This window comes from Nyctibius grandis, chromosome 3, assembly GCF_013368605.1.
Source record: "Nyctibius grandis isolate bNycGra1 chromosome 3, bNycGra1.pri, whole genome shotgun sequence".
Lineage (NCBI taxonomy): Eukaryota > Metazoa > Chordata > Aves > Nyctibiiformes > Nyctibiidae > Nyctibius > Nyctibius grandis.
The window spans coordinates 15172184-15196937 of NC_090660.1; the positions used below are offsets into that span (position 1 = coordinate 15172184).

At 38.3% G+C, this 24754-nt stretch overlaps 1 protein-coding gene across 2 annotated transcripts in view; it reads left to right on the top strand.

The window, feature by feature from the left end:
* LYRM4 (LYR motif containing 4) overlaps positions 1–24754 on the top strand; it is a 97297-nt gene that overhangs the window by 17183 nt on the left and 55360 nt on the right. For both annotated transcript variants that reach the window (XM_068397093.1, XM_068397092.1), the window contains exon 2: positions 8061–8181. In XM_068397093.1, the coding sequence (XP_068253194.1) occupies positions 8061–8181 (121 nt within the window). The remainder of the gene's footprint in view (positions 1–8060; positions 8182–24754) is intronic.

Genomic DNA, 24754 nt, shown 5'->3' on the forward strand with positions numbered 1-24754 from the left:
GGGGGTCAGCCTCTTCTCCCAGGAAACTAGCGACAGGACTAGAGGACATAGCCTCAAGCTGCACCAGGGGAGATTCAGGTTAGACATTAGGAAAAATTTCTTCACAGAAAGGGTTATTAGGCATTGGAATGAGCTGCCCAGGGAGGTGGTGGAGTCACCATCCCTGGAGGTGTTTAAGAAAAGACTAGATGTGGCACTTAGTGCAATGGTCTAGTTGACACAGTGGTGTTAGGTCAAAGGTTGGACTCAATGATCCCAGAGGTCTCTTCCAACCTAGTTGATTCTGTGATTCTAGTGTGTTGTCTATAAGCAGACAGAACAGGTGGTCTGTTACTTCATATGGATTGTTCAATAAATTATTTTTATGGTTTATTGTTGTCTTTGTCATGAGATGACTGGATCCTATCTAATTTTGGTATAATTTCTTTTACTAGATTCACTTTGGACCTACGATGTTTAAATTCTTCATTCTCAAAAAGCACAGGTTTACTCGAGCAAAAATCAAGAGGCAAAATTAATCATCTTTATTACTAGAATCCAAGGATTGCTTTTGCAAAGTAAAACTTTGTTAGGGTTCTGTTCTGTATGCTCAAAATTACTAGCCTGTCAAAATGACCAACAAAGCTTCACCTGAGATAACCTTCAGAGAACTGTTTCTTAAAGTCTTTCGTAAGTCAGAATTTCTCAGTTATTATTTTAAAACTGTGTGCTGTCAACATATTTCTGATACTCGATCCCTTTTCTAAGGAATTAGCATTTTTATCATTTCCATATTAAAAGAATAATGAGTAATGTAACTAGATATTTACTAAATCTAAATCTTCAGTTTCAGAAATAATGCTGTGCTTCAGAAATGTCCTATCAAAATCTCATCATCATTCAGACCAACCACACTGCAGTCCAAGAAGTTAGAATATCCCAAGGCTTTATGCCTTGTTGATTAATTAAAAAAAAATACTAAGCACTGTTGCTTCATCAAAGACAAATCATTTTCTACTGACAAGTGGGAAATACTTGCATCCAGTAAGGCAGCTTAGCACCCAGTGGGTTTCTAAATGAACAGTTACCCAGAGGCGCAATATGGTTAACCCTTTTCAGGGTACCCAAGTCACAAGCTAAACTACATCCCTTCTTAGAATGGAAGGTAACCTCTAGCCATGCTGAAGAGAGAAATTTTGGCCACAGCGTTGGACTAAAACTCTAACCCTTCCAGAAGAGTATAGTGGAATTTGTAATGGCAATTCACAGCAGGCCAGGCCTTTTCAGGAACAGTTCAGAAATAACAGCACAGCAAATGTAACGGTATATATCTGCCTCAAGAGGAAGAAGAAAGAAATCAGCCTTGTCAGGATTTGAACTTGTGGTTTCAAGGCATTCCCCACCTGGTAATTGGACTCCTGAGCTACTCCAGTGTCCTGGTGAGCAGCTGGCAGGGTCTTGGCAGTGAAAGCTTAGCAGAGAGCTGTTTGTCATTTCAGACCGTCAGGACACTTTTCATCTGTGGCAAATTCTGTTTCTAGTTCTTTGCAGCACATTCTTGCCCAGTGCCTCGTTAACTGCACAACTTGTTCGATTGAGTCCTTCACTGGTAACCCTCTTTTTTAACCTCTTCTGCAATATAACATTGCAGTTGCAACTCAAGATTAAAAGAACGCTTTCATTTGGACATCTTTCCTTTTTCCTTTTAACCCTGACCTTCTGGAAAGCACTCCCTTCCGCAGAGATTCTTTACACTTAGAATTAAGCCAATAACTGTTTTTTATTTTTAGAAGTACAGCAACAAAAATGTATGTTTCGAAGAACTGCAAAAATAATCATAGTTAGCCATGAATAGCACTGGTAGTATTCTGCGACCATGAAGAAGGAGGTGTTTGGGAACTGAAGGTAAATCATGCCTGACCGACATGATGGCCTGGATTTGTGAACAAGGGGAGAGCAGTGGATGTCCTTTACCTCTGCTTTAGGGAATCTTTCAACACTGACTCGCACAACATTCTTGTATCCATGTTAAGGTGTTAACAGTCTGGATGGGTGGACAAACATACACCTTTAAGACTGGTTGGATGCTGGGGCTTAAAGAGTGGTAGTTAATGGGTCTTCAGGGGTTGATCCTGGGACTCATCCTGTTTCACATCTTTATCAATGACCCAGAGGAAGTAACAGTGCTTGCTCATTAAGTGTGCAGATGAAACCAAACTGGGGAGCCAGTGTGCTCAAGGGCAGGACTACTGTCCAGAGGGACCTCAGAAGCCTGAAGTAAAAGGCCAACAGCAACCTTGTGAAATTTGGTAAGGACAAGCACAATGTCCTACACCTGGGAAGGAGATGCCGCAGCCACAGAACAGGCTGGGGACTGACTGGCCAGGGAGCAGCTCTGACAAAAAGGGGCTAGGGATCCCAGCAGACAGCCAGCTGTGTGCCCTGGCAAGCAAGGAAGGCCAAGAGCATCCTGAGATGTATCAACAGTGGCTCAGCCAGCAGACTGGGGGGAGTGATTATCCCCCTCTACCCTGTGCTCCCTCTGGAGTACTGCATCCAGCCTTGCCCCCACCCCAACCCCCTACAGGAAAGACACAGATAACCTGAAGCAAGCTCAGCAGAAACCACCAAGATGGTTGGGGGCTGAAGCACTTGCCCTGTGAGAAAAGGCTGAGGGAGCTGGGCTAGTTCAGCCTGGAAAAGAAACACCAGAAAAAAGAAACAGCAGATGTAAAGTGAAGGAAGAGAGGTTTTCAGACTGGCTTTAAGGAAAAGCTTTTTCCCTGCAAGGACTGCCAAGCAACTGAGCATGTTTCCCAGAGCGGTTGTCTGGTCACCACCCTGGTTTTTGAGACCTGGCTGGCCAGAGCCATGAGTAGCTTGGTCTTATCCCATTGCTGATCCTTCTCATTTCAGCAGGAGGTGGGACTAGAGACTTCTCGAGATGCTTTCCAATGTGAATGATTCTGTGATCTTGTTGATCAGGTGGTCATCCATGCTCTCTTCTTTGAAATGGGTACAGTCACAAACTAATGAAAGGATACAGTCAGAAAAAAAAGTCCTCCTTTCCTAAAAACAGCCACGACTCTGTCTCTCTCTATATATATAAATATGGGGAAGCATTTTCAGTTTTTAGATTGATTAAAGAAAATTAAAGGAAACTTTTGAAATAGGCATGCATATTAGGTTTTTATCGTTTTCATCTAAGGCAACTTGCACAGAGAATGTTGAAGTTTTTATTAGAAGTTTTGATGTATGGGACACAAAGCAGCAAGATTTGCTTTAGAAATAAGTTACAAATCCTTGTATCTGATCATCCAGCATGTATCATATGCACTGGGTCACAGTCACCAGCCCTCAAGTGTGTTTTCTAATGTTCGTCAACTTTTATCCCTCTCCCTTCTTTTTGGGTAATCCTCTCACAAAGTATCTCTAGTGCTGTTCTCTTCCAGACATATTTCTTGTCAATTCCATTGGAACTTGTACATTAGCAGAGAAACCAAGTAGTGGCTTGTAGGTTTCATTCTATAGGTTTTTTGTGAAGACTGTCTAGGGGCTTTGATTGGAAAATTCAAGGAAATACTGGATTAACCAACAGTCGTAATTTTTCTGGTTCTTTACTCTTCCCTCCCAGCTTCCAGCCACCACCCTCACTCCCCCAGCCAAATCCTGGTTCCAGGAATAGGCTTTGCTTCGATTTTAGAAAACAGACAGGTTTTGTTGTTGTGCTGTAACTTGAGGTGACAGTGCTGAAAACATGTCTAGTGATGGAGTTTGAGGAACATCTTGCTGATAAAACATTGTATCTCCACCCTTCTGTTGGGTCTTGTGTTTAATTAGACAAGTCACAACTACTTCCCTATAAAGTACTTACCTCTCAGTCTCAAGCACACATCTGTTGTCAAATGTTTCTTTTTTTAATATTAAATGGTAATTGCATGCATCTTTTGCCTCATCTATATTGGTGTCTTTTAATAAGACCTTTATAGAGGAAAAAAGAATGTAAATATGTACAAATATATGGAAATATGTATGTGTACACATATATATAAAAATAATCATTCCCTGTGAAGTAATTCTGTACATGGAGATGTCCTCACTAATGCTAATAAAAGTTTAAGGTAAGCTAAAATGATTTTTCTGCAGATTTTTTTTATTACACAAACTTTCCTTTTTTAAGTTATATGTAATTCTGAAAATTCAGTTAGGCAAATCTCATCTGGTGCACATTTTGCTAGTAATAATGGGAAATTCTGAAAATTCATGCTGTTGCTACCTTAAGTTAATAGATGTTAATTGGAAGGGAGAAGTGGTAAGAAAATACAGCTAGTGAAAGGAAACAGTGACCTTTTCTAAAAAGGATTCCTTACTTGATATAATATTACTGTATTGTAAATCAGTATCTCACTTTTGCACATTGTGTCCTTAAATAAAAGCATCATATACTTAATTTCAGAATTATTAACCACAGTGGGCTTCCTAGAGGTTGGCTACTGATCACTTGCCTTAATTTATTAAATACAACTTAAGCTAATAAGGAAAAATGCATTTTACTTTATACCTTTTTTGAAAGTCTTGAATATTCTAAACTGCCAGCCTCTTCCCTTGTAATGTTTTGCTTGCACAAGTTACCACAATCCTCCTCTTTTATCTTTGCATACGTGCTTAATGACTAAGATTTGTAATAGCCATTGTGTTTCGCAATATGTTGCCTGTAACTGTGATGTGATCCATTAATACATTGTATTTGCTCACAATCACAAAGGCAAAATGTCAACATGTTTATAAAGGTGTCTTGGGAAGATGACTTTAGCACGTTGTGATGCTGGTAAATACAAAGTGGTGGTGAGACAAACATTGCTTGGCCAAGTTTATTTTGTTGTCTCTTAACATTAGCGGGTAGTACCCATTCCCTGTGAGTCTGTCGTAATGCTTTGGCCCTGGTGTTGTTCTCGCATTCACCGCCAACCACTCTTTCTGTTTTCTACTGATGTGCATCTGTTACCTTGTGTAGCCATCCACCTGCAGTGGCTTTGGTCTGAAGCCATCGTACAGAATCTAATACCCATTGAGCATATACTTTTGATTTAATTGGGAGTTAATTGTGTGACAGATGCATGTTAATAGGGATCATGAAAAGTGTTTTGAGTTGTGCGTATGTGAGAGAGTGCTAAGTGAGTATATTCAGCTGTATGCTCTTACTTGGGTCCTGCTGTCACTAGCTTGCTAGAAGGTCTTTGCAGAAGATAAAATCAAATGTGTTCTCTATTAAAATTTCAGTGCGCTTGGATGACAAAAAGAAAAGAAAATGCCTCGCTTCATCTTTTGGCCATTTTCAGTATATGCTTCCAAAATGGTGAGAAAAATGGTAGATTGTGAAATGCAGTTTGAGTTTTCATTTGCAAACTCAGAGTAGCTGATCAGCTGACCAGTCTGTTCATCAACTAGGTGGTCTTTGGAGTAGTGCTCTTTAAAAAACAACGACAGATATATGTCTGAATGAACAAGTTCTTTTCCATAGCATGTGTATCTTCACTACATGTTGCTACAAACATTACTGTACTTTCAGAAGAGCTTGGTTGTTCATGGACCTGCAGCAGTATTGTAGCCCTAATGCTAGTACTAGCTTTTAGTACATGCTCAGTTCAGAAACTCTTGAAGTGTGGAGAGTATTGAGGTTTGGAATTGACACTGCTCACAACTGTTGTTGCATACAAAAAGCTGTTGTTTAAAAAAAAAAAAAAAAGCCCAAAAAAAAAAAAACCCAAACTGCCAGTTTGTTTATATCTTGACTTTCAAAATTATGTAAAAAGTGTAAGAATTTGAGTGTTGGCGGAATGTTCCCCTGGCACCTCTCAATGACGAAGAAAGGATTTTTTACAGTCATTGTAATACAGGGTTTGAGCTTTGAGTTCAGCTCATCCTTATTTTAAGTGATATATTGAATCTCAGTGTAACCTTAGTAAAGAGTAGTGCCAGGATATAGACCTAGTCTTTGCAGTGTGTTTAGAGAATATTGGAGATGTATTGATTTAGCTGTAGAATTAAGATTGTGTTAGAGACAGAATAACTTCATTTGGGTGTTAAGATTCATAAACGTTTAAAGAAATTATAAAAGGAAAAAACAGTGCAACATGTTTTTGTTGCATAAAAACTGGTCTGGTGAAGTTTTCTAAGTACACATCTTTTCTTTCTCAACAACTGTTGCGTGTAATGAGAGGAAGAGGAATAAAATGGAACAGTTAATGCACCATATGTACAAAACAAACAGTCTGTAGGTGTTATACTGAAAAAGAATTTGTTTTAGTCCCATCTATCTTTTTTGTGTAGATAGCATTTACTAATTTGTATTGCATTTTGAAAGACTTGTACCCAATAATGGATACGTGCTGGTGGTTGTTGTTGTTTTTTCTTTCAGGCCAAATATATATATTCATATATATTAGGTCTTTGTATCTCTTGGAAACCCTTCCTTTCTTGCAGAAAATATTATATGTTTCTGCACAGTTTAACCCTACATACGTATATGGGGTGATTTGAAATCCATTCATTATCAAGCAACAAAATTACACTACATCTTAATGATTTGGGGTTGTTTCTTTTCTAGAAGAAAAAAGCAGCTTCCCCTTCAAATCTTGCTAGGACAGCAGCTGCAGATGAGAATGAGCTTCCATATTTAATACATTCTATTAACTTCACACATACAAACACACACTCACTTACTCACGCACCCCAGTGTCACATTATAGGTGAACAGGCCCTAATTAAAAGCACGCACCATCTGCCGGTGTGTTGCAGCAGGGTGGCACTCCATAACCATCCTGATTCCTGTGATTGAAATGTATTATTTATGAGCTCAAAGGGAAAATACGCCGCTTGGCTGGTGGAGGCTGCAATAGGAGCTGGATAGCACCATCTAATGGTACGGAGTGCTGCAGGCTGGTCATCTTTTCTTCATCTCCCCTCCTCCATCCTATCCCCCAGTATTTTTATTTTTCATCATCTTTGGGGTTTTTTTATGATCATGTTTCAGACAATTTTGTGTCTCGTGTTTCCCTTTTATACAAGATCGAAAACGGTCATTGAAATATTACACTATTTGTGGTTGCGGCAACCTTTTTTCTTCCTTCCAGCACCGCACGTAGGGTTTTACTTTCTGTAGTAAAATTGATGCTGATGTGACATGGAGGTAGAGAAGTGGGACATTATCAAGATAGCTGAGCAGGATCAGCTTACTGCCATTTCTTCTTCCCCTCCCTAAGCGCATGTGTAATGAAAGTATCCACTGCTCAGTCTGAAAATTTTATTTTAATATTGAAATTGGCGCTAGTTTTTATTGAGCAGTACACTGCAGACTGTGTAAAGGTTCTTTATTGGCTTTAAAAGAAAGGGGAGAGATTCGGAGATGACTGCAGCTTTGGACCTTCCTTTCTGAAAGCAGAGTTCATAACCTCTTCCTACGTGCAGAGATTGTGTCCTGTTATTGCTTCTTAGTGGGGAAATGGATGAGGAGGTGTTGGACTGAGAGGTGAAATACGCTTTTTCAGGAGAGGAAAGGGGTGATGCGGAAGGAGCACTTCTTGGTATGGTTGGTCCATCAGTCTATCTTTGTTGACTGCCAGATTACAAAGTCAGATCTAGTAATAATGTATAATGTATTTAGTGGTTAGCATTGAGACCGATGACCTTTAGAGTATGCAGAATAAGAATAGTCACACTGATTCAAAAAGCATTTGGTGGGTGACTTTTTGGTTCTTATTTTTTTTTATGTTCTTTGGCTTCCAAGCTAGGCATCCAGCAGTATGTTTACAGCAATAACAAACAGTAAGGACTGGACTTATGTGAAATATGACATTTTTCTACAATAACCTCCAGTAAAACCACTTTTTTATTAAAGATTCTGGTCACTGTTTCAACTTAGGCAAGGCAAGACCCTGAATAAGAATATATATATAAAAAACTGGGTAAAATATATATGTGTGTGTATGTATATTTATAAAAAAATTCAGCATGTCAAATGTTGAAATATCATAAACTGTGGCACATCTATGAATACATGTCTTCTTACTGTTTATGTTTAGAACATATGCCATCAGAAGGATAAGAGATGCCTTCAGAGAAAACAAGAATATAAAGGATTCTGAAAAAATAGAAGAACTAGTGAATAAAGCCAAAGCAAACCTAGAGGTTATTCACCGGCAGGTATGTTTATTTCTCTTATTTTATCTAAGAGATGGACACTCCTCAATAAACTGTCTTTTGCTATTCCACATGGAAAAAGTAGATTCTTGCTCAAAGCATCTGTGAATGAACAGTAGTTTTTGTATGTCTGAGTTTGAGAGGGTGGGGAACACCCGTTTATCCATGATAGTTGCAATAGGGGGTTTGGGGATGTTTGTTCCATTAACCAGAACAGGCCTTGCTGTTGAAAGTTTGTATGTTCTTCTGTTACCTTTTCTGCTGTTTCTTTTCCTCTCTCTTCACTCTGCTTCTCTGTTCTGCCCTATTTTCATTTGCATCTGTTTCGTCTAGCTCATGTGTATTAGATCCCTTTCCTCATGCTCTCCTCCTTCCATCACAGGTTTAGAAGAATAGCTGTGACACTCTCTCCAAATAGTCTTGCCTTCTGTATTTGTTTTTCCCCACCTCCAGATACAGTGTTAGAACAGTAGGAGAACAAGAAAATCCTAAAGTGAATTAAGTAAATGCTGGCTAAATGTGTCCAAGCAGGGTGATAGATTTTTCTTTGGAGAAAGTTGAATCACTGGCTATATTTTTCTCTGATCTTGTCTGAGTAGCATTTATAGCATCTCTGTTCCTTCCACTGGGTACCATATTATTTAGACATGAATTATGCTTCATTGAACTTTAGATATTTTATTACTTCTCATACATACCCACTGTCTATCCACAGTGACCACTGGAAATTTGAAGAAAGCAAGCTTCTACGCCTGAACTCTCTAAGGGAACTTGCAATGCTTAAGCTGTCCCTTCTTGCAAAATCTGCACTTACTGACACTGCTCGCAGCTCAGTAGTACTTTTATTAAATATCAAATGAATATGTGCACCTGTTCCTCCATGGTCTGTTTAACATGAATCTTTTACCAACAGGTCAGTTAGCTGGATTCTTACTTCAGTGGGAAGCGGGGCTCTTTGATTTGGCAATTAAGTATGAATATGTTGGTGCAAGTTAAATTATTTCTTTGGAATTTCTTCTCCCAGGAACAGGTGTTGTTTTGTGCTACCATAGCTTTGCTATCTTTTTTTTAACCCAAACACTGCTATTTCTGTATTTCAGAAGTGTTTCTCAAAGAAGCAATTCAGATTGGAATGATTCAATGCAATTATATTTAAATGTTGGGGTGGTTTTTCTCATATCTGTAGGTGATGAGTAGCATTTTCAGCTCTTCGTTTTGAGTTTTTATCTTGGAGAGCCTTAATATCGAATATTCTCCAGGGAAGTATTAGAGGCTGGAGAAGACAGAGAAGGAGGGGGTGGCAAAAGATAAGAATGCACAGGGTCAAATCCTGCCATTTAGAGAAACCTGCATCAAAGAAGTGGTAATTTGTGGACATGGGATCTCCCATAGTAAAATGCTACAGAAAATCTCTTCTGTATTGTGGCTAAGATAAATTCCTGTCAGTATGTCAGAAAATGCTCTGTGGTGGTTGTAAGAAGGAATGTAAGCATTATATCTTTGATAAATGAGGCAAACATTAGTGAGGCTATCCGAGTAACTGTTTTGCCATGAAATGGGCGACTGAAGTGTACTAAATTTATTTTTGGTTTAAAGTATTTTAACTAGGACCTACTTGGCACAGGTCTATTGTAATAGCCAAGTACTTCCTTTTTCTAGAGAGAGTTCAATTTCAAGGTATCAAGCCACTTGAAATAGGTGGGAAATATTGTTCCCACTTTATAGATATCTATCTGGGATGCTGAAATGAGGATGCTGATTTGTAGTACCTTAATGTTAGGTAATGTCAGGTTACCTCAGTACCTGACTTGATGTGGGTAGGATTTGGCTCTTGATGTTTCTATGAGCCTAAATAATAAAAGGCAGTTCTAAGTCAAATGGTGGGTAAGTGTTGCTAGAATAAAAGCTTTACAGCTTTTCTTTTGACAAAACGTGGTTCTACTGACTCATTTGAGCCATAATAGGTCTGGGACAGATTTTAAAATAAAACTTCTCTCCTGTCTGAGTCCTGTGAACACACAGATTACCTCGTTACTGTAGACCCTGAAAAAAAGATACCATTTCTCTAAAATAGACTCTTGACAGGGTGGACTCTTCCTTCTAGGGTGTGGGTCTTGTCTTGCACCTTTTGTGAAGTTTTCTTTTAGCCTAAAGATTGTCCCTCAGCATCAGATACATCTTTCAGCTGCCTTGGAAATAGTAGGAGAGGCAGTCAGGCTTGATTAATCTCTGAGTGGTGTACCCACTCACTGTCCTTTGTAAAGGAGTAGTTGGGCTTGAGGACATTTTGCATTCATTGGTTGCTGGTGAACATTTTGATGGGTCATAAACATATACACGTCTCTGTACATACACAAGTATCTCTAACAAGCCTGTACACGAACAATAGGTAACTCTTTCATATACCGGCCTGTATTTTGAACGGGTAAAATGTTGTGCATTTAGTTCTTCATTCAAGAACATGACAGCAGTAAAAAGTTAGACAAGATTTGTTGTTTTCTCTTAGCATGGATTCTGCTTTTTTTTCATTACAACAGCAGAATCATTTTAATCTGCTGCTACTTTTTTTCCATTTTGCTACTTTGTAGTAATGGCAAAAATTTTATAAGAAATCTTTCTTGACTCAAGATTGAGAGAAGTCATTGAGAGCCACATTTCACTCTACCACATAATACATAAGTCTTGCTTTAAAATATTGTATATGTAGGTGTGATTTTTTTCAGCTGGGAAGATGTTCAGGAGCAAAAAAGGCACGTAGGGTTCTAGTTCCCTGAAATAACACCGCTTGAATTTTCAGAATATGAAAATCTCTCCACGTATGTTTTAGTTTTGCAAACATAGAAAGCTAGTGTTTAATACAAATATCTTAAATATATTATAATCAAACTGTTGTCAAGCGAACAACATTAAGTACCTGTCTTTCGCTTAGGCGTTTGTTACTTGGAGAGTATCTTTGTCACTGGGACATACCAGAATAATGCAGAATGGCCTCAGTTATTGCTAAACCTTCAGGGTTTTGCTTGCTTGTTTGTTACTTCTATTATTGCCTATTTAAGGGGTTTCTCCCACATGCGAAACCAATCTGGTAAAGCTAAAGCAGTTTTAAATTGGATCACCTTTTGGTATCATTCCTTGTGAGAATTTCAGGAAAAATATACTTGAAAAGTAAGGAATATTAAAGAGAGTCTGACACAACTTCCCATTTTGAACACTGCTAAAACAGTGAAACTTACGTTGAAGTATCTCTTGTATGTCATACTTCTAGAAATTTTCCAGGCAAAGTGTAATCATGCTGCATTCAATTTTGGAAGGGTGTATGTATTTATGGTATATGTTTGTGGGAGTACCAGACAGTAACACACATAGTAACATAATAGGCAATGAAACTTTTTAACAGAAAATAATCTGATAAAAGAAAATTAGTTTATCAAGATAATTTTTGAGACATGAGTCCCTGCAAGACTCCTGGATGTTTGGGTAATAAGGATTTTTTTTTTTTTCTGAGTAATTTCCCACCTATTCCCCATGCCCCCCCCAAAAAAAAAAGTTTTTATAAAAAATTGAGAACTGTTGTTCTTTGCAGAATTTCTATTACGTTTCAGTGTTATCTCACTTTCAGCTGTAAAGCAAGAGATAAATATTGAAAAATAGCAACACTGTCTTAAAAGTAAGCTTTTCATCAGGACTATTAAAAACCTTAGTATCTAAATTCATGTTAATATTTTCTTGCTGTCAAATTCAATCATGCTCTGTGGAAAAAAATTCATTCTTGCTCCCTGTTTAATTGAAGATCTAAGTAATGAAGTCATCTGGCATTATTAAGACTTTATATTTAAAACTAACCAAGCATAATATAAAGTGCTTTTTTTTTTAAATGCAGAAGCACTGAAGCAAACATGACACCTAGCATACATTTTTTTTTTTTTGCTAAGTTTGGGGTTTATTATGATGTAGCGCATCTTGGTGTTGCTGACTTTTTCATAGCGTGTCGATAGAAATTAAATAATATCCCACGCTGCTGACAATTTGTTGTTACTCTAAAATCAAATTTATATTCACTTTACATTCTAATTTATGGTTTAGTCATCAAAGTGACCATTGAAGTGTAAGATTCTTAAATAACTGTTCAGATGAGCCTAGTGGAAAATGTGAAATAGTGACAGATTACTGTCATTTTGTTCATGTCAGTCACTGTACAATTTGCTTGAATGTTATAAAAGTAGCTTTATAAAACTGAAAAGCATGGAGGAACATTAATCTCTGCCTTAGTCCTCCTTTGCTTGTTATTGGTTTAGATGTAAAAGTAGTCTGGCTAAAGGAAGGAACAACTAACTACGAGTCTTTCCCCAACGCTTTGTGAAGATTTTTTTTGTGTATGTTACTGTGTATACAGCAATTTGTGGTGTCTTCCCTGTAAAGAAGGGTGTTGTGAGAAATGCATTGTCACAAGTAAGTTTGAAATAGACAGTTTTAAAAAGTTCTGAGGCTAAGTCTTTGAGGTCCTTTGAGGATTATCCTAACAACCATTCCCAGCTATGCTAATAGAACTTCATTTGTGAGTTTCCATCGCTATTGGAATATGTTAGCAGTAGGAGAATTTCTCCTGAAATGTTACTGCTGTTGCTGAGATTCAAGATTTATAGAAGCCACTTTGAAGACAGGATAATACTGAGTGTTTTGAAGTATTTGCTAGTTTTCTTTGTGGCATGCTGTCTCTCTCAAGTTTTGAACTGAAAATATAAAAGTGAAATTCAAAAGCTATATTAGACCTGTGTGCTCTGATTAAATCCCTGTTTTAATTTATAGGACATCTCATTCTTATGTATTCCTCCACAGTACTTTCTCCTCAGTTTTAGATTGTATCTGGAAACCACCAGTCATCTTGTTGTCCAGCTATGAAGGATTATTTTGCTTTTCCTGGCAGCTCTGAAGGATTTAGTATCAATTGTACTGGTTTTGACATCAGACAGCTACAGTACTCTTCATTAAAACAGCTTTGATATTTCACAGCCTTTGTTTGTCCCTTCAAATAATCCAAACTGATGAGAATCGTGGTTTGCACAAACCTTTATCAGGGAGACAAGACACATACCATGAGCGGTTAGACAGTCAGGACGTGTGGATCTGCTTCCTCTACAGCTGGCTGGTCATTGGCGTTTTCTAAGGGAAGAGATGAACTTTTCTTTTGCATAAATTTGAGTTGTTCTTCCTCAGGCTTGGCCTCTCTTGCTGTTCCCTTCAGATGTGTAGAAGAATGAAGGAACGTGGTTTTCAAGTATGAGAACTCTATTAAAAAGGTTCCACTGATAATGATAAATAATGAGTACTTGCAGCATTTCTCATGTTTGCAGCATGTTGTAAGTACATTCTACTCCTTGCAATATTCATCAATTATAGTAACTTTAGCTCCATTTCTTTTAATGAAATGCTTCGTGACTATGCCTTGATAAAAGCCCATGTCAGTGTGACTTTTCAGTCTCATACTCTTGTGTTTCTCCATATTTGCCATTTCTAGTAAAAATTATTAGTATGGTCTTGTTTTGAAATTTGTGTAAAATAAGAACAGTTGAACAGTTCTTCTGAATCTTTTTTTTCAGCAAGCCATGTTGCCAGTGCAGCTGTGTGTAGCCAAGTACTGCGCCTTCTTGAGGCATTCATTAGCAGTAACTCATCTTAGCAATATCATAGATTCAAGTAACAGTTGAATGGAAGTGAAAATGATACTGAATTAATGTATTAATACAGCACTCGTATTATTATGAACTGGTAATAATACAGCCACAGCATAAGGAAACATATTTCTGTTAATCAAAATAGTCTAAATATTAAAGCATGTTTAATAAATATGAGCAAGACAAGCAATTTCAATTATAGGTACTCTAAAAACCAAAAGGTAGAAGTACCTTAGTTTACTGCACCTACTTTGGATTTTATTGCTCATCCTTTGTGGCTTTATCAGCAAACACTCCAGTTGTTTTCCATTGTTCAGTTCTAGTAATCCTGTGACTGATTTGCAGCAATAGCAGGTAAATTAGTAAATGCCAAGGTGTATGTATTTCTGGATGGAAAGCATATTGTTGAGTATTCAGACGACTGGTACCAATTTACACAGTTGTGAGTGACATTGGATTTGACTGTCTTAAGGAACTTCTCGACCTTCAAGAAATATTCTATGTATCTGAAAATACCTGTGTTTATACTGCAAAGCACTGTAGGCTGGATGCCTTAGCAGGAGAAGGTTCATTACAAAAATTATTAGTAGTTTTAGTTTCAAGCTACAAGTCATATTTCTGTCTAATTTTTATGAATATGTAAGGAAGTTGCAAAATACTGTATTATGTATTTTATTATGTTAGCAGCAGTTTTGAAGCCAAGAGGAAATAATAGCTGGAAAAGCTCTTCAAGCACTCTGAGTACAGGGTGCAGCACCCACACTACTATTCAGGAATATATATGATATTGGCAAGTCACATTTTCCTGCTGGCAGCCAGTTACGTTGGAGCTTTAATATGGTTTCCTCTTATCAAGTTTGTCACTGCAAGGAAGTTTTAAAATCACAGATTAATTTACTGCTTTTCTTGAGAAGCTCCTTGAATTTTATTTAATTTTTTTTAATTTCAGCTTCACAATGGCACATACCTATTTTTCTGCAAAAAATTATAAACTTGCAGTTCTTAGATAAGAGGAGTGTCCTTGGAAGTTTGCTGCTTTTTTACTAGTGTCATATGTTTCTACTTATTACAGTTGCACCTACACATTCCAACCAGAATAGAGCTACATTATTCACAGAGAGAACTCGTCCTGCCTCTTGAGCCATTTAGTTTGTTAAAGCAAGTAGAAGCAGGAAAGAGTTTTCAAATGCCTTATTCACAGAAGAAAAGCAGGAGGTGAATGGCATAATAAAACAATGGACAAAGATCCTATCAAAACAGTTTTGTCAAGTCACTGTGCGGTATCGGTTTTTGAAGGTAATCGAACATCTATACACTTCTTCTAAATACTTGCAGTGACATCTAGAATTTAGCAAATGGTTGGCATGAGCCTCTTGTACTTTTCTTGCTCCTAGCCTGTTGCAATACTGGTAGACAGTTTTTAATTACTTTAGCAGATCGTGAGTTCTCACTTGATTGATTCCTACATGCATTTACCAAAATTATACTGGAAGCTTGTGGCAAAGCCAAACACTGAATTTAAATCAGCAGACTTTGGTTTTTAGAAGGCATTGAGGGGATTTTTCTGTGGAATTTTTTTTTTTTAATTCCAAAGCACTTTGGAGTGATATTTTTAGATTTTTTTTTTTCCTCAAGGTCATTTAAATCCTATTTGTTATGTTCAAGTTGCACTTCCTTTTGGTGCAATTTGAAAAGGTAACTCAAGAAATGTACATTTGTATATTTCTTCTTTTATAACAGTAGCCTACAAGGAAGAATACACTTAAGAAAGCAACAGAAATCCTTAACATAGGTTAAGTTTCAGTGGTGTTTACTTGGAAAAAGACACAGATGCAAGTGGAGGAAGGTATAACATAGGATGGATGATACCTGTCTTTTAGTAAACGAGAGAAAGCTTGAAATTAAAATTTAAATTCAGAGCTATACTGGTTTTGTATTGCAGTATGACAGTAAATGCATTTTATGTCCAGTAATATCCATAAGGTTTTTTGGGGGCAAAAAAAGGGAAGGGGAACAAAGAAAAAAAATGCAATAGGGGTAACTTTGAAAAAAGTTTGATAACTTTGAAAATCTGAAAAAGTTTGATAAATTCACGTGGAGTACTGTGTGCAATACCTGGAGTATTGTGTGCAATTCTGGGCCCCCCGGTTCAAGAAAGATAAGGAACTACTGGAGAGAGTCCAGTGGAGGGCTACAGAGATGATCAGAGGACTGGAGCATCTCTTCTGCGAGGAGAGGCTGAGGGAGCTGGGTCTGTTTAGCCTGAAGAAGAAAAGACTGAGAGGGGAACTTATCAACACTTACAAATACCTTAAGGGTGGGTGTCAAGAGGATGGGGTCAGACTATTCTCAGTGGTGCCCAGTGACAGGACAAGGGGCAACGGGCACAAACTGAAACATGAGAAGTTCCATCTGAATATGAGGTAAAACTTCTTTACTTTGAGGGTGACAGAGCACTGGAACAGGCTGCCCAGGGACGTTGTGGAGTCTCCTTCTCTGGAGATATTCAAAACCTGCCTGGACATGACCCTGTGCAATGTGCTCTAGGGGAACCTGCTTTGGCAGGGGGTTGGACTAGATGATCTCCAGAGGTTCCTTCCAACCCCAACCATTCTGTGATTCTGTAAACAGAAACCCAGGTGAATCAGAACTTGTCGCTTCACAGGACACGTTAGCAGTGAGGTCCCCTTTGGCCAGCCTTTTCAAATAGCTTTTTCATCTTGGAATGTGGGATAGCTTTGGAGATATGCAATATTTTAACGGATGCCAAAAGCCCAGAGCTGTCATGTCAGCTTCATTTCCAGCATCTGAATGTGCAGGAAGTGTAAGAGACATGTTACCTGTCTTCAAGTGGCATTGCTCTCCAGGTTACACCTGTGTGAGTCTCCAGAGCGGTGATACTTCTTGGGCTTTCATTTAACTCTCCTGATGGAGAGCAAGATTGTATTTTCACAAGTGATTTGCTGTTGTTTTCCCTGCTGACTAAATTCCAAGCGGCAGGTTCTACCTGCAATATTAAATACCGAAGTAGACCCTGCATTGAAAGTAACCTTTAGGCTACAAGCAAAGACGATTCAGAGGTAGAATGAGGCTCTGTCTTTCTGATCGAAGAGCCTTAATGTAAAACATGGCATTTGATGTATGCAGTAACCTTTTCTTAAAAAAAATAGACTGCTGAGTGTTGGCAGCTGCTTTTAAAATACTTTAATTATCTGTCATAAAGAGCTGTCATTATTTTTGTTACATGTATTTAGTGGCTAATCCAGTGAGGCTGGGGACTTAACATAAATAATAAGTAGTTATATAATGCATCCAGAGCTCTGAGCACCTGATGTTATGCACAGAGGAGGGATGTCTGGAGGACAGGAGAAGGGCTTACTTTCTAGTGAGCAATTTGGCTTGGCAGTACGTCGCGTCTGATCAAGTAAATGCTGGGTATAAACTTCCACACGGAAAAGAGTAAGTTTCACCAGCCTGGTGAAACTTTCCAGTAGCTTCTTAAAACAGTTAGCAACACTAGTTAAACCAGTCTGTGCTTAAGAAAGCTCCAGAAGCAGGGAAAGCTCACATTTTCATGGAGTTCATCTGGCACTTGTCCCTTCATGCTTTCTGCTTTCCTGTGTTTGGTGTCTCAAGGGCTTCTGCCGAGTGTGTAGATGAATACAGTTCATAGGGGTGGCTGTTGCAACAAAACTTCAAGGGAGCCTCTTCCAAATGAGGTAAAAGCAAGCGCATGTGTGGCCTAGTATACATATAAAATATTGCTGAGAGAGAGAGGGTAGAAGTGCTGGTAGTTTTGATCACAGCTCAAATGACTTTCGTCATGTTTCTAATCTGTCTTGTGTAATCTTGAGTTGATGCCTGCCATTCTGGTTTGTAGTGGTGCCAGTTGAGGGAGGGTTTGAAGACTGAGTTTCCAGCATTAAAGTACATTAACCTTTGAGCAACTTTCTGTCTTTCTTGCTGTGTGGCGTCTGCTGCGGAGCAGAACATTTGTGGAGGATCTCTTTTTTTACTGAATAGGTAAAAGTATGGCAATTTTGTGTGTTATTTATGAAACGTATAACCTTGTAAAAGCCTTGCAAATGTATTGTGACTTACATTCATGTCAGACCGTAGACCTCTCCTTTTCAGTGGTGTTATCATGGGGTAAACCAGTTTTAAGTACAGCTAGACCTTGAGGAAATGAAAGGGATTACTGTTTTGAGGACTTCTGAAAAAAGTAAGAGACAACAGTGCTGTTACTACAACAGTGATCTCTGTTTTGATCTCCCACAGTTTGTTGGTTGCTTTTTAATCTGTTGTTGTTTTATATCACTTTCCTTGCAGAGAAGACTTTCTTTCCTGGTTTCGTACTGCTTTATTGAAAGGAGACAGTGTCAGATTCAACGGCACCGCAGCTGAACAGGCACACTTCCCTCCAGGAGGAGCTTTGGCACGTTTGTCTGGTGCCTCAGATCCCCAGGACTCTGTTCTGCTGCCCTTGAACTGCAGTTTGTCATTCAGGATGGCGATATTGGTGTTGACACCCTCACTATTGGACAAGTCACCTAGTCCTGTAGCTGTGGTACAATGTTTTTTTTAATGACCTTTTTTCTCCCCATGCTCAGTCATCAGTCTCTCAGCATATTACAGTTAGTTTTTCCCTTCACAGGTAACAAAGGGAAGAGGGAGCATTTTAGCTCCTCTTTAAGATACTTGCATTGTTTTCTGGCCTTTCAGATGGCCATGCTTCTCCTTTCAGCACATTGAAAATACAGTATGTAAAATCTTCCCCTGCCACTCTAAATCAGATGCCTTTTTTTGTTTCTTCCAGAGATAGTTTGTCAGGTCTAAAGAATTTATTCTCATCTTCATTCTCAGCATAAGGCCAGCCTGCAAAGAGCTCTATTTGTCCTATTTGCTCCAAGAATCTGGCTTCACAAGTGCTTTTTATTTCCCTATCTTATTATCTTCATGCTGCTTCTGTTGGTTCAGTCACTAAAACTCTTCAATGGTCCCAGTTGCAAAGGTACCAGTTGTTTTCTTATTTTAAAATTGCTTGTCAAAATGAAATATGTTTATAAACCCGACCAACGCTAACTGTCATTTAATAAAATCTGAAAAAAACAGGTACTTCACCAAAAAAAAAAAAAAAGAAAAAAGAAAAAAGCTACCACCTTCACAGTCCTCTGTATCTGGTGTGGCTGCATGTATTGTAATCTTCTGTGCGGTCCACTGAATACCCCTGTGATTAGTGTAGCACCAGACATGGTCTCTGTCACTAATACCATTTGACTGAGTTTTGCAGCCAGGTAAATTCACAGTGATCTGGTTTTACTTTGACAATAAACATAAATGTATGTGTGGCCTTCACATAAATCTCTTTCAAACAAAGAAGCTTTATCATTGACGTGTTATGTTTCAATTGTATCTTTTTTGCAGTAATTTGGATTCTGTCTAGTGTCTCTGTAGTAAGTTGTTTGTATTTGAGGGAAACGTGTTTGATCCATGAAGTCAGGATGAAGGCCAAGCTTTAGGGAAGAAAGTTGCTAGACGTCTGTATCAGCATGTCTGGTCCAGCCCTTGGAAGTTTAAGCAGGGAAAACTGTTTTCTAGACAAGAGTGTAGAGAGAAGTTTAATTAGTGTTTACGCAGTCTCCTTGGTACTGGTGCATTGCTGCTGACTTTAGCTCTGTGCTTTCTGAGGTGAGCCTGGGTTTTTTTTGGTCATTAAAAGCTATAGCTGCAGTGCCCTTCATCTTGGTGACAGGCATTATGCCAGTACATTAATTCTGAAAGCAAGTAAAAAGAAGAAGAAAAAAGGAACCCAAACTCTTCCAGTCACATTTAAATCACAAATTGACTGATTCCTGTTGTTATTCTCTCTGGGGTGTGTCCGATGTACGCTTCCCCGCTCCGAGGTATGGGCTGCCTGAATGTCCTTCCTAGGCTGTGTGCTTTGCAAGAAGTGAACCATTACTAAGCAGAGTTTTGAGTTCACCTTTATGATTTAGTCACCTGTAGAATGTACATAAATACATACTTTGAAACAAAGATCTGCTCTTTATCCAGTAAACAAGGTCTCGTCGCTCACCAGGGCGGTTATGAATATTGCAGTGTACGGGCTGAATAATACGCTCATAGTCTTTCACCTATGAGTATAATTCACTTGCTGAGCAGTTGCTTTGGTAATTTTTAACCATATTTTCATCTGAGTGTATGGTCAATGAGAGCATTATGTGACCTAGTCACTTAGCCTTTCACATTAATACAGATCTTGTTTGTAATTCTGTTGATTCTGTTGTTGACCCAATGCTTTGGTTGTATGTTCAAATGATCTTAATTATGATTGAAAGTACTTTTTGTCTCACAGCCGTCTAATTTCTATGCATGTTTGTCAGTAGTGAATACTTATTGGGGGTGATTACTCTCTAACTGCTTGTGCCAGTATACGTCTGGGAGGTTAATCAATCTTGTGTTTTTTAATTGATATCAATAATGTGTTTACATTTATCAATATTTCTTAATTGTCAAGTTATAACAGTGGAACTTCAATAATAAATCATGCCAATGGTTAACTTCATACATTAGATTTTTAAGAGTCTCCTTAAGCAGTTTGACATGTTGTAAATTGCTTTTAAATGATTTGTGTGTATGCTCATGGGGGGGAAGAGGAGAAAAAAATTGGTGTGCAAAGTCATGCTGTAGAATAATACTGAAGAACTAACCCATTGACAGTAAAATACTTTACCACATCTATGTTGTGCTTTATGGGTAAAAAGAGGAAGTAAGTCTTTACAGAGTGCTAGTTTTATTACTAATAATATTGTGAGTGTGGCAGTACACATACATTTGTTGTGCCAACCTAAGGGGCTTGTCAGAGCTGGACTATTTCCCTTCTCTCAGCTGTACAAGTAAGGCAGAGGGCAGAGAGAATTACTAGTAGTAATGCTCCTTTACAGAAGCAGCAGTGAGCTCTGGGAGATCAAGGCAGCCTGACTTTAACTATGCATTTCGCCACATGCCTATCCTTAAGATACTGAGGTGGAAATGAAGGAGGCTGCTTCTGTTTAAATTTAAGCGTACATTTAAAGACTTTGGTGCACAGGGAACTAAATTATTTGCCCAGGTTCCCAAAATATGCTTACAGCAGGAATTAAAGCATGATACTGCAAGTCTTTCAACACTGTGTTATCTCAGTAGGTACGCCTGTATCATCTGCCTCGCTCTCTTCTCTCTCCCCATTAGATCCCAAGCAGCAGTAGACTGGAGAAGAAAATCTGCTTAAATAGAAAGCTGGCAGGATGCTGACCACATTGTGTCATTCTTACCATGTTTTATGGGCCACACTGAAGATAATACGAGAATGAAAAAACCTGCCTGATAAGCAGTAAAGAAAGACTTAATAGTTGGTGCTGTTATTTTCTAGTTAAGTGAGAGCCAGTGTGAACACCAGGATAGGAAAAGAGGGTAGTAAAGCAGCTTTTTGTGTTTTTTGCAATTTTACTTGTCTTTTTAATTGAGATCTTAAAGGTGAACTGCAGTTTTTCAAGTGAACATACATATACATACAAAAATTAAGTCATTAATGTTGTTAGACTCAAATATGATATAAAATTAATTACTTTAATATCTTACTGTGTAGGGCCTAATTTTAAAGTGCTACTTGCAGAAGGAGCTGTTGACTAAATCAGTTGTTATCTGAAATGCTGTAGAATTAAATGATATTTTACATAGAGTTAGAGATACACCATCTGCTTAAGTTGAAAATAAGATTAGAAAAATAAATTGTTATTTTGGGAAAGAACAACAAACAGGTGAGGAATTGGAAGAGAATGAATATGACGAACCTCTGTAATCATAATTCCAGCGCAGAGCCACGAAGATGATTAAGAGAGTGGAACATCTCCCTTATGAGGAGAGGCTGAGGGAACTGGATCTCTTTAGCTTAGAGAAGAGGAGACTGAGGGGTGACCTCATTAATGTTTATAAATATGTAAAGGGCAAGTGTCATGAGGATGGAGCCAGGCTCTTCTCAGTGACATCCCTTGACAGGACAAGGGGCAATGGGTGCAAGCTGGAACACAGGAGGTTCCACATAAATATGAGGAAAAACTTCTTTACGGTGAGGGTGACTGAACACTGGAACAGGCTGCCCAGAGAGGTTGTGGAGTCTCCTTCTCTGGAGACATTCAAAACCCGCCTGGACGCGTTCCTGTGTGATATGGTCTAGGCAATCCTGCTCCGGCAGGGGGATTGGACTAGATGATCTTTCGAGGTCCCTTCCAATCCCTAACATTCTGTGATTCTGTGATCAGTTGAAATAGCTGGAAAAGAATATTTATATAACAAACACCCTTTGTCAAGGGATGAGTGAAAAGTTCACCAGGATCTCAGTCCTAGGACACAAAAGGACTGACTTAAACATCCAAATCTTGATGCAGATAGCAAAGTTCCCTGTCATTTGAGCAAGTCAAGATCATACATGTCCACATTCCTGTTCCTCTTGCCTTTCTTGTTCTCCATCCCGGCTCTATCCTCACATAGTATTCTAACTTAGTACTCTAAAATACTATATTTCTCCATATTTCAAATAAGATAGTTGAAAACTATTGTTAATAGATTGATAGTTTTTATTTCACTTATTTGAACTTGTATGAGAGAAAACTGACTGGCAAACAGGTGAGCTAAACACTAGCATGAAGCCTGATGCTATCTTACTCAGTGTCATGATTGAAATTTCTATTTCTGTAAATCCTATCCTCTTCTTACTAACTGAAGAAATTGTGTCTTGCCCAGGTCCTAACCAAAAAAAAAAAAAAAATCAGACCCAGAGATTTTGTTGTCAGTGTACAGAACTAAGGTGTCTGTACTCTAATGTCAAGTCTTATATGAAAAATAAATGTCTCTTATATGAAAAGACAAATTAAAATATTAAATGTTTCAGTTTTAGTCTAGCAGCCATTTTGTTGACTTCTTGCAAATACTAAAAGTAATAAATTGAGCCTCTCCCTCCTTTTTTGAATGAGACAAGACTGATAAGACACATCTATCTAACGAACAAAATTACAATGGTTACCAAATCAAATCACATTAAAGCAAGGATGTGTAATCAGTCTCTTTGTGAAGGGTAAAGCAATTCAGAAGACAAAACCATCACCACTTACTTTAGCATGGCAGATTAAGTACATTCATATTGTTTGTAGAGGGCTTTGCAGTAGGGTGCTTGTGTGAATATGTTATATTTAGTTCCAAAGCAGGCATCCTGGGGTGCAGCTGATACGGCATGTCAGCCCAGACACTGCTGTGCAGGTTCTGAGCTAGAGGTCGTTTGTATCCATGTCTAGAAGGGTAGGCTTGGGTCAGTGTACAAATGGGTGAACACAAGTCTTTAGTTTTAAAAGTGGTGAGCTTTCAGTGGCATTCAAATTGCATTTGCCCTTTTGGTTTCAAACCTGCCAAGATGTACATGAAATTAAATTTAGTTTGGCTGTTAGCATGAAGAATGTGAAATCTTGTGTGAATTAAGTTCAGAAAATATTATTTTCATGTGCTGTCCTCCAAAAATACATTTAATGCCAGCATAGCCTGAACAGTAGGTTAAACTAGTTCAATTGCCAGGTTTTCCAGTACTTCTGAGGAAGACTGAAATTGTTGCTACCAGGTCATCAGGTGGGATATATTTTGAAACCTAAGTGAGCCTGGTACAGGAAACTTGTCTTTTAACCTTCTTCCTTTCCTCAGACATCCTACATCAAGTGAGTACTGAGGGTACTGAAAAAGTAGGAGTGTAATGAATATCCATAATGTATAGTCTCATAGGCTGAAAAGAGAGGATGGCTCTTTTGTTCAGAGGGTACTACAAGTCGGTACTACATATAGGGCTACAGCGTGATACATCCTCACTAGATACAGAGGATTGATAGTGAGCAGATTGATAGCAAGGCTCCGAACTTGTCTTCATACATTTATGCTGACTAATGTGGGCACTTAAGAGCTCAAGGTACTCTGGAAGTCACTACAATGTAAGCTTCAAAATTACATGAGCATTCAAGAACATGAGCTTTTTCCCTCTAATACAGTTTCATATTTGAAAAAATCAATACAATGTAAAAGTAGAACTTGTAGTATTTTTCATCTTTTGGTATAGTACAGACCATCTGTGTTTCTGTTTCTTTCGTAAATCTTCAGTTAAAAGAAGAGTAACTTCACGTAGCTATCCTGCAAATCTGTGGGGAATACTTCCTTCAGGGAGTAATTCATGAGCTACGCAGTGCACTTTACATTTTTCACACGTGCTTAGCATGTGCATCTCCTGTTGTAAAGCTGAAAGCTCTGGGCAGGGGAATGATGGGGCTTGAGGAAGTACCCAGTAACCATTGCTACCGTTGTGCTTGCTGACATACAAACAAGGAGCCTTTGAAGCCCAGCTGATCAGGCTTCGGTGATGGTACTCCCGATTTCAAAGGTTTGCAATGATCTCGAGTTAAGAATTTGTTTTTTAAAAACACTACACAGCTTTTACCATTATGTGCAAGTCAGTAGTCAGTTCATACCTGACTACCCTGTTGTGGTGACAGTTGATCTGTAAGTAGTGGCAGATAATTCAGTAAAGATCAGGTTATGTGTTTTTGTATATACACGTAAGGTGGTAAAATCCATCTGTATAGCACATTAGTTTCATCAGTGCTGCTTGATTTTGTTTTTTGTTTTCAGCTTTTCATTTAAAGTAAGATTGGAGTTCTTTATTTGACTTGCTGGCTAAGGCTTTTTAAAATGTAAATAGCAGTCTTGTACTTCTAATACAAAGTGCTGCAAAGCTGAGAGAGGGAGAGTCTGACCTACTCTTACAAAAGAAAACAAAACTGAGAAAGGGTGGAACATAGGAACAGAGAAATCCAAGGTTTCCTACCGTATAGTAA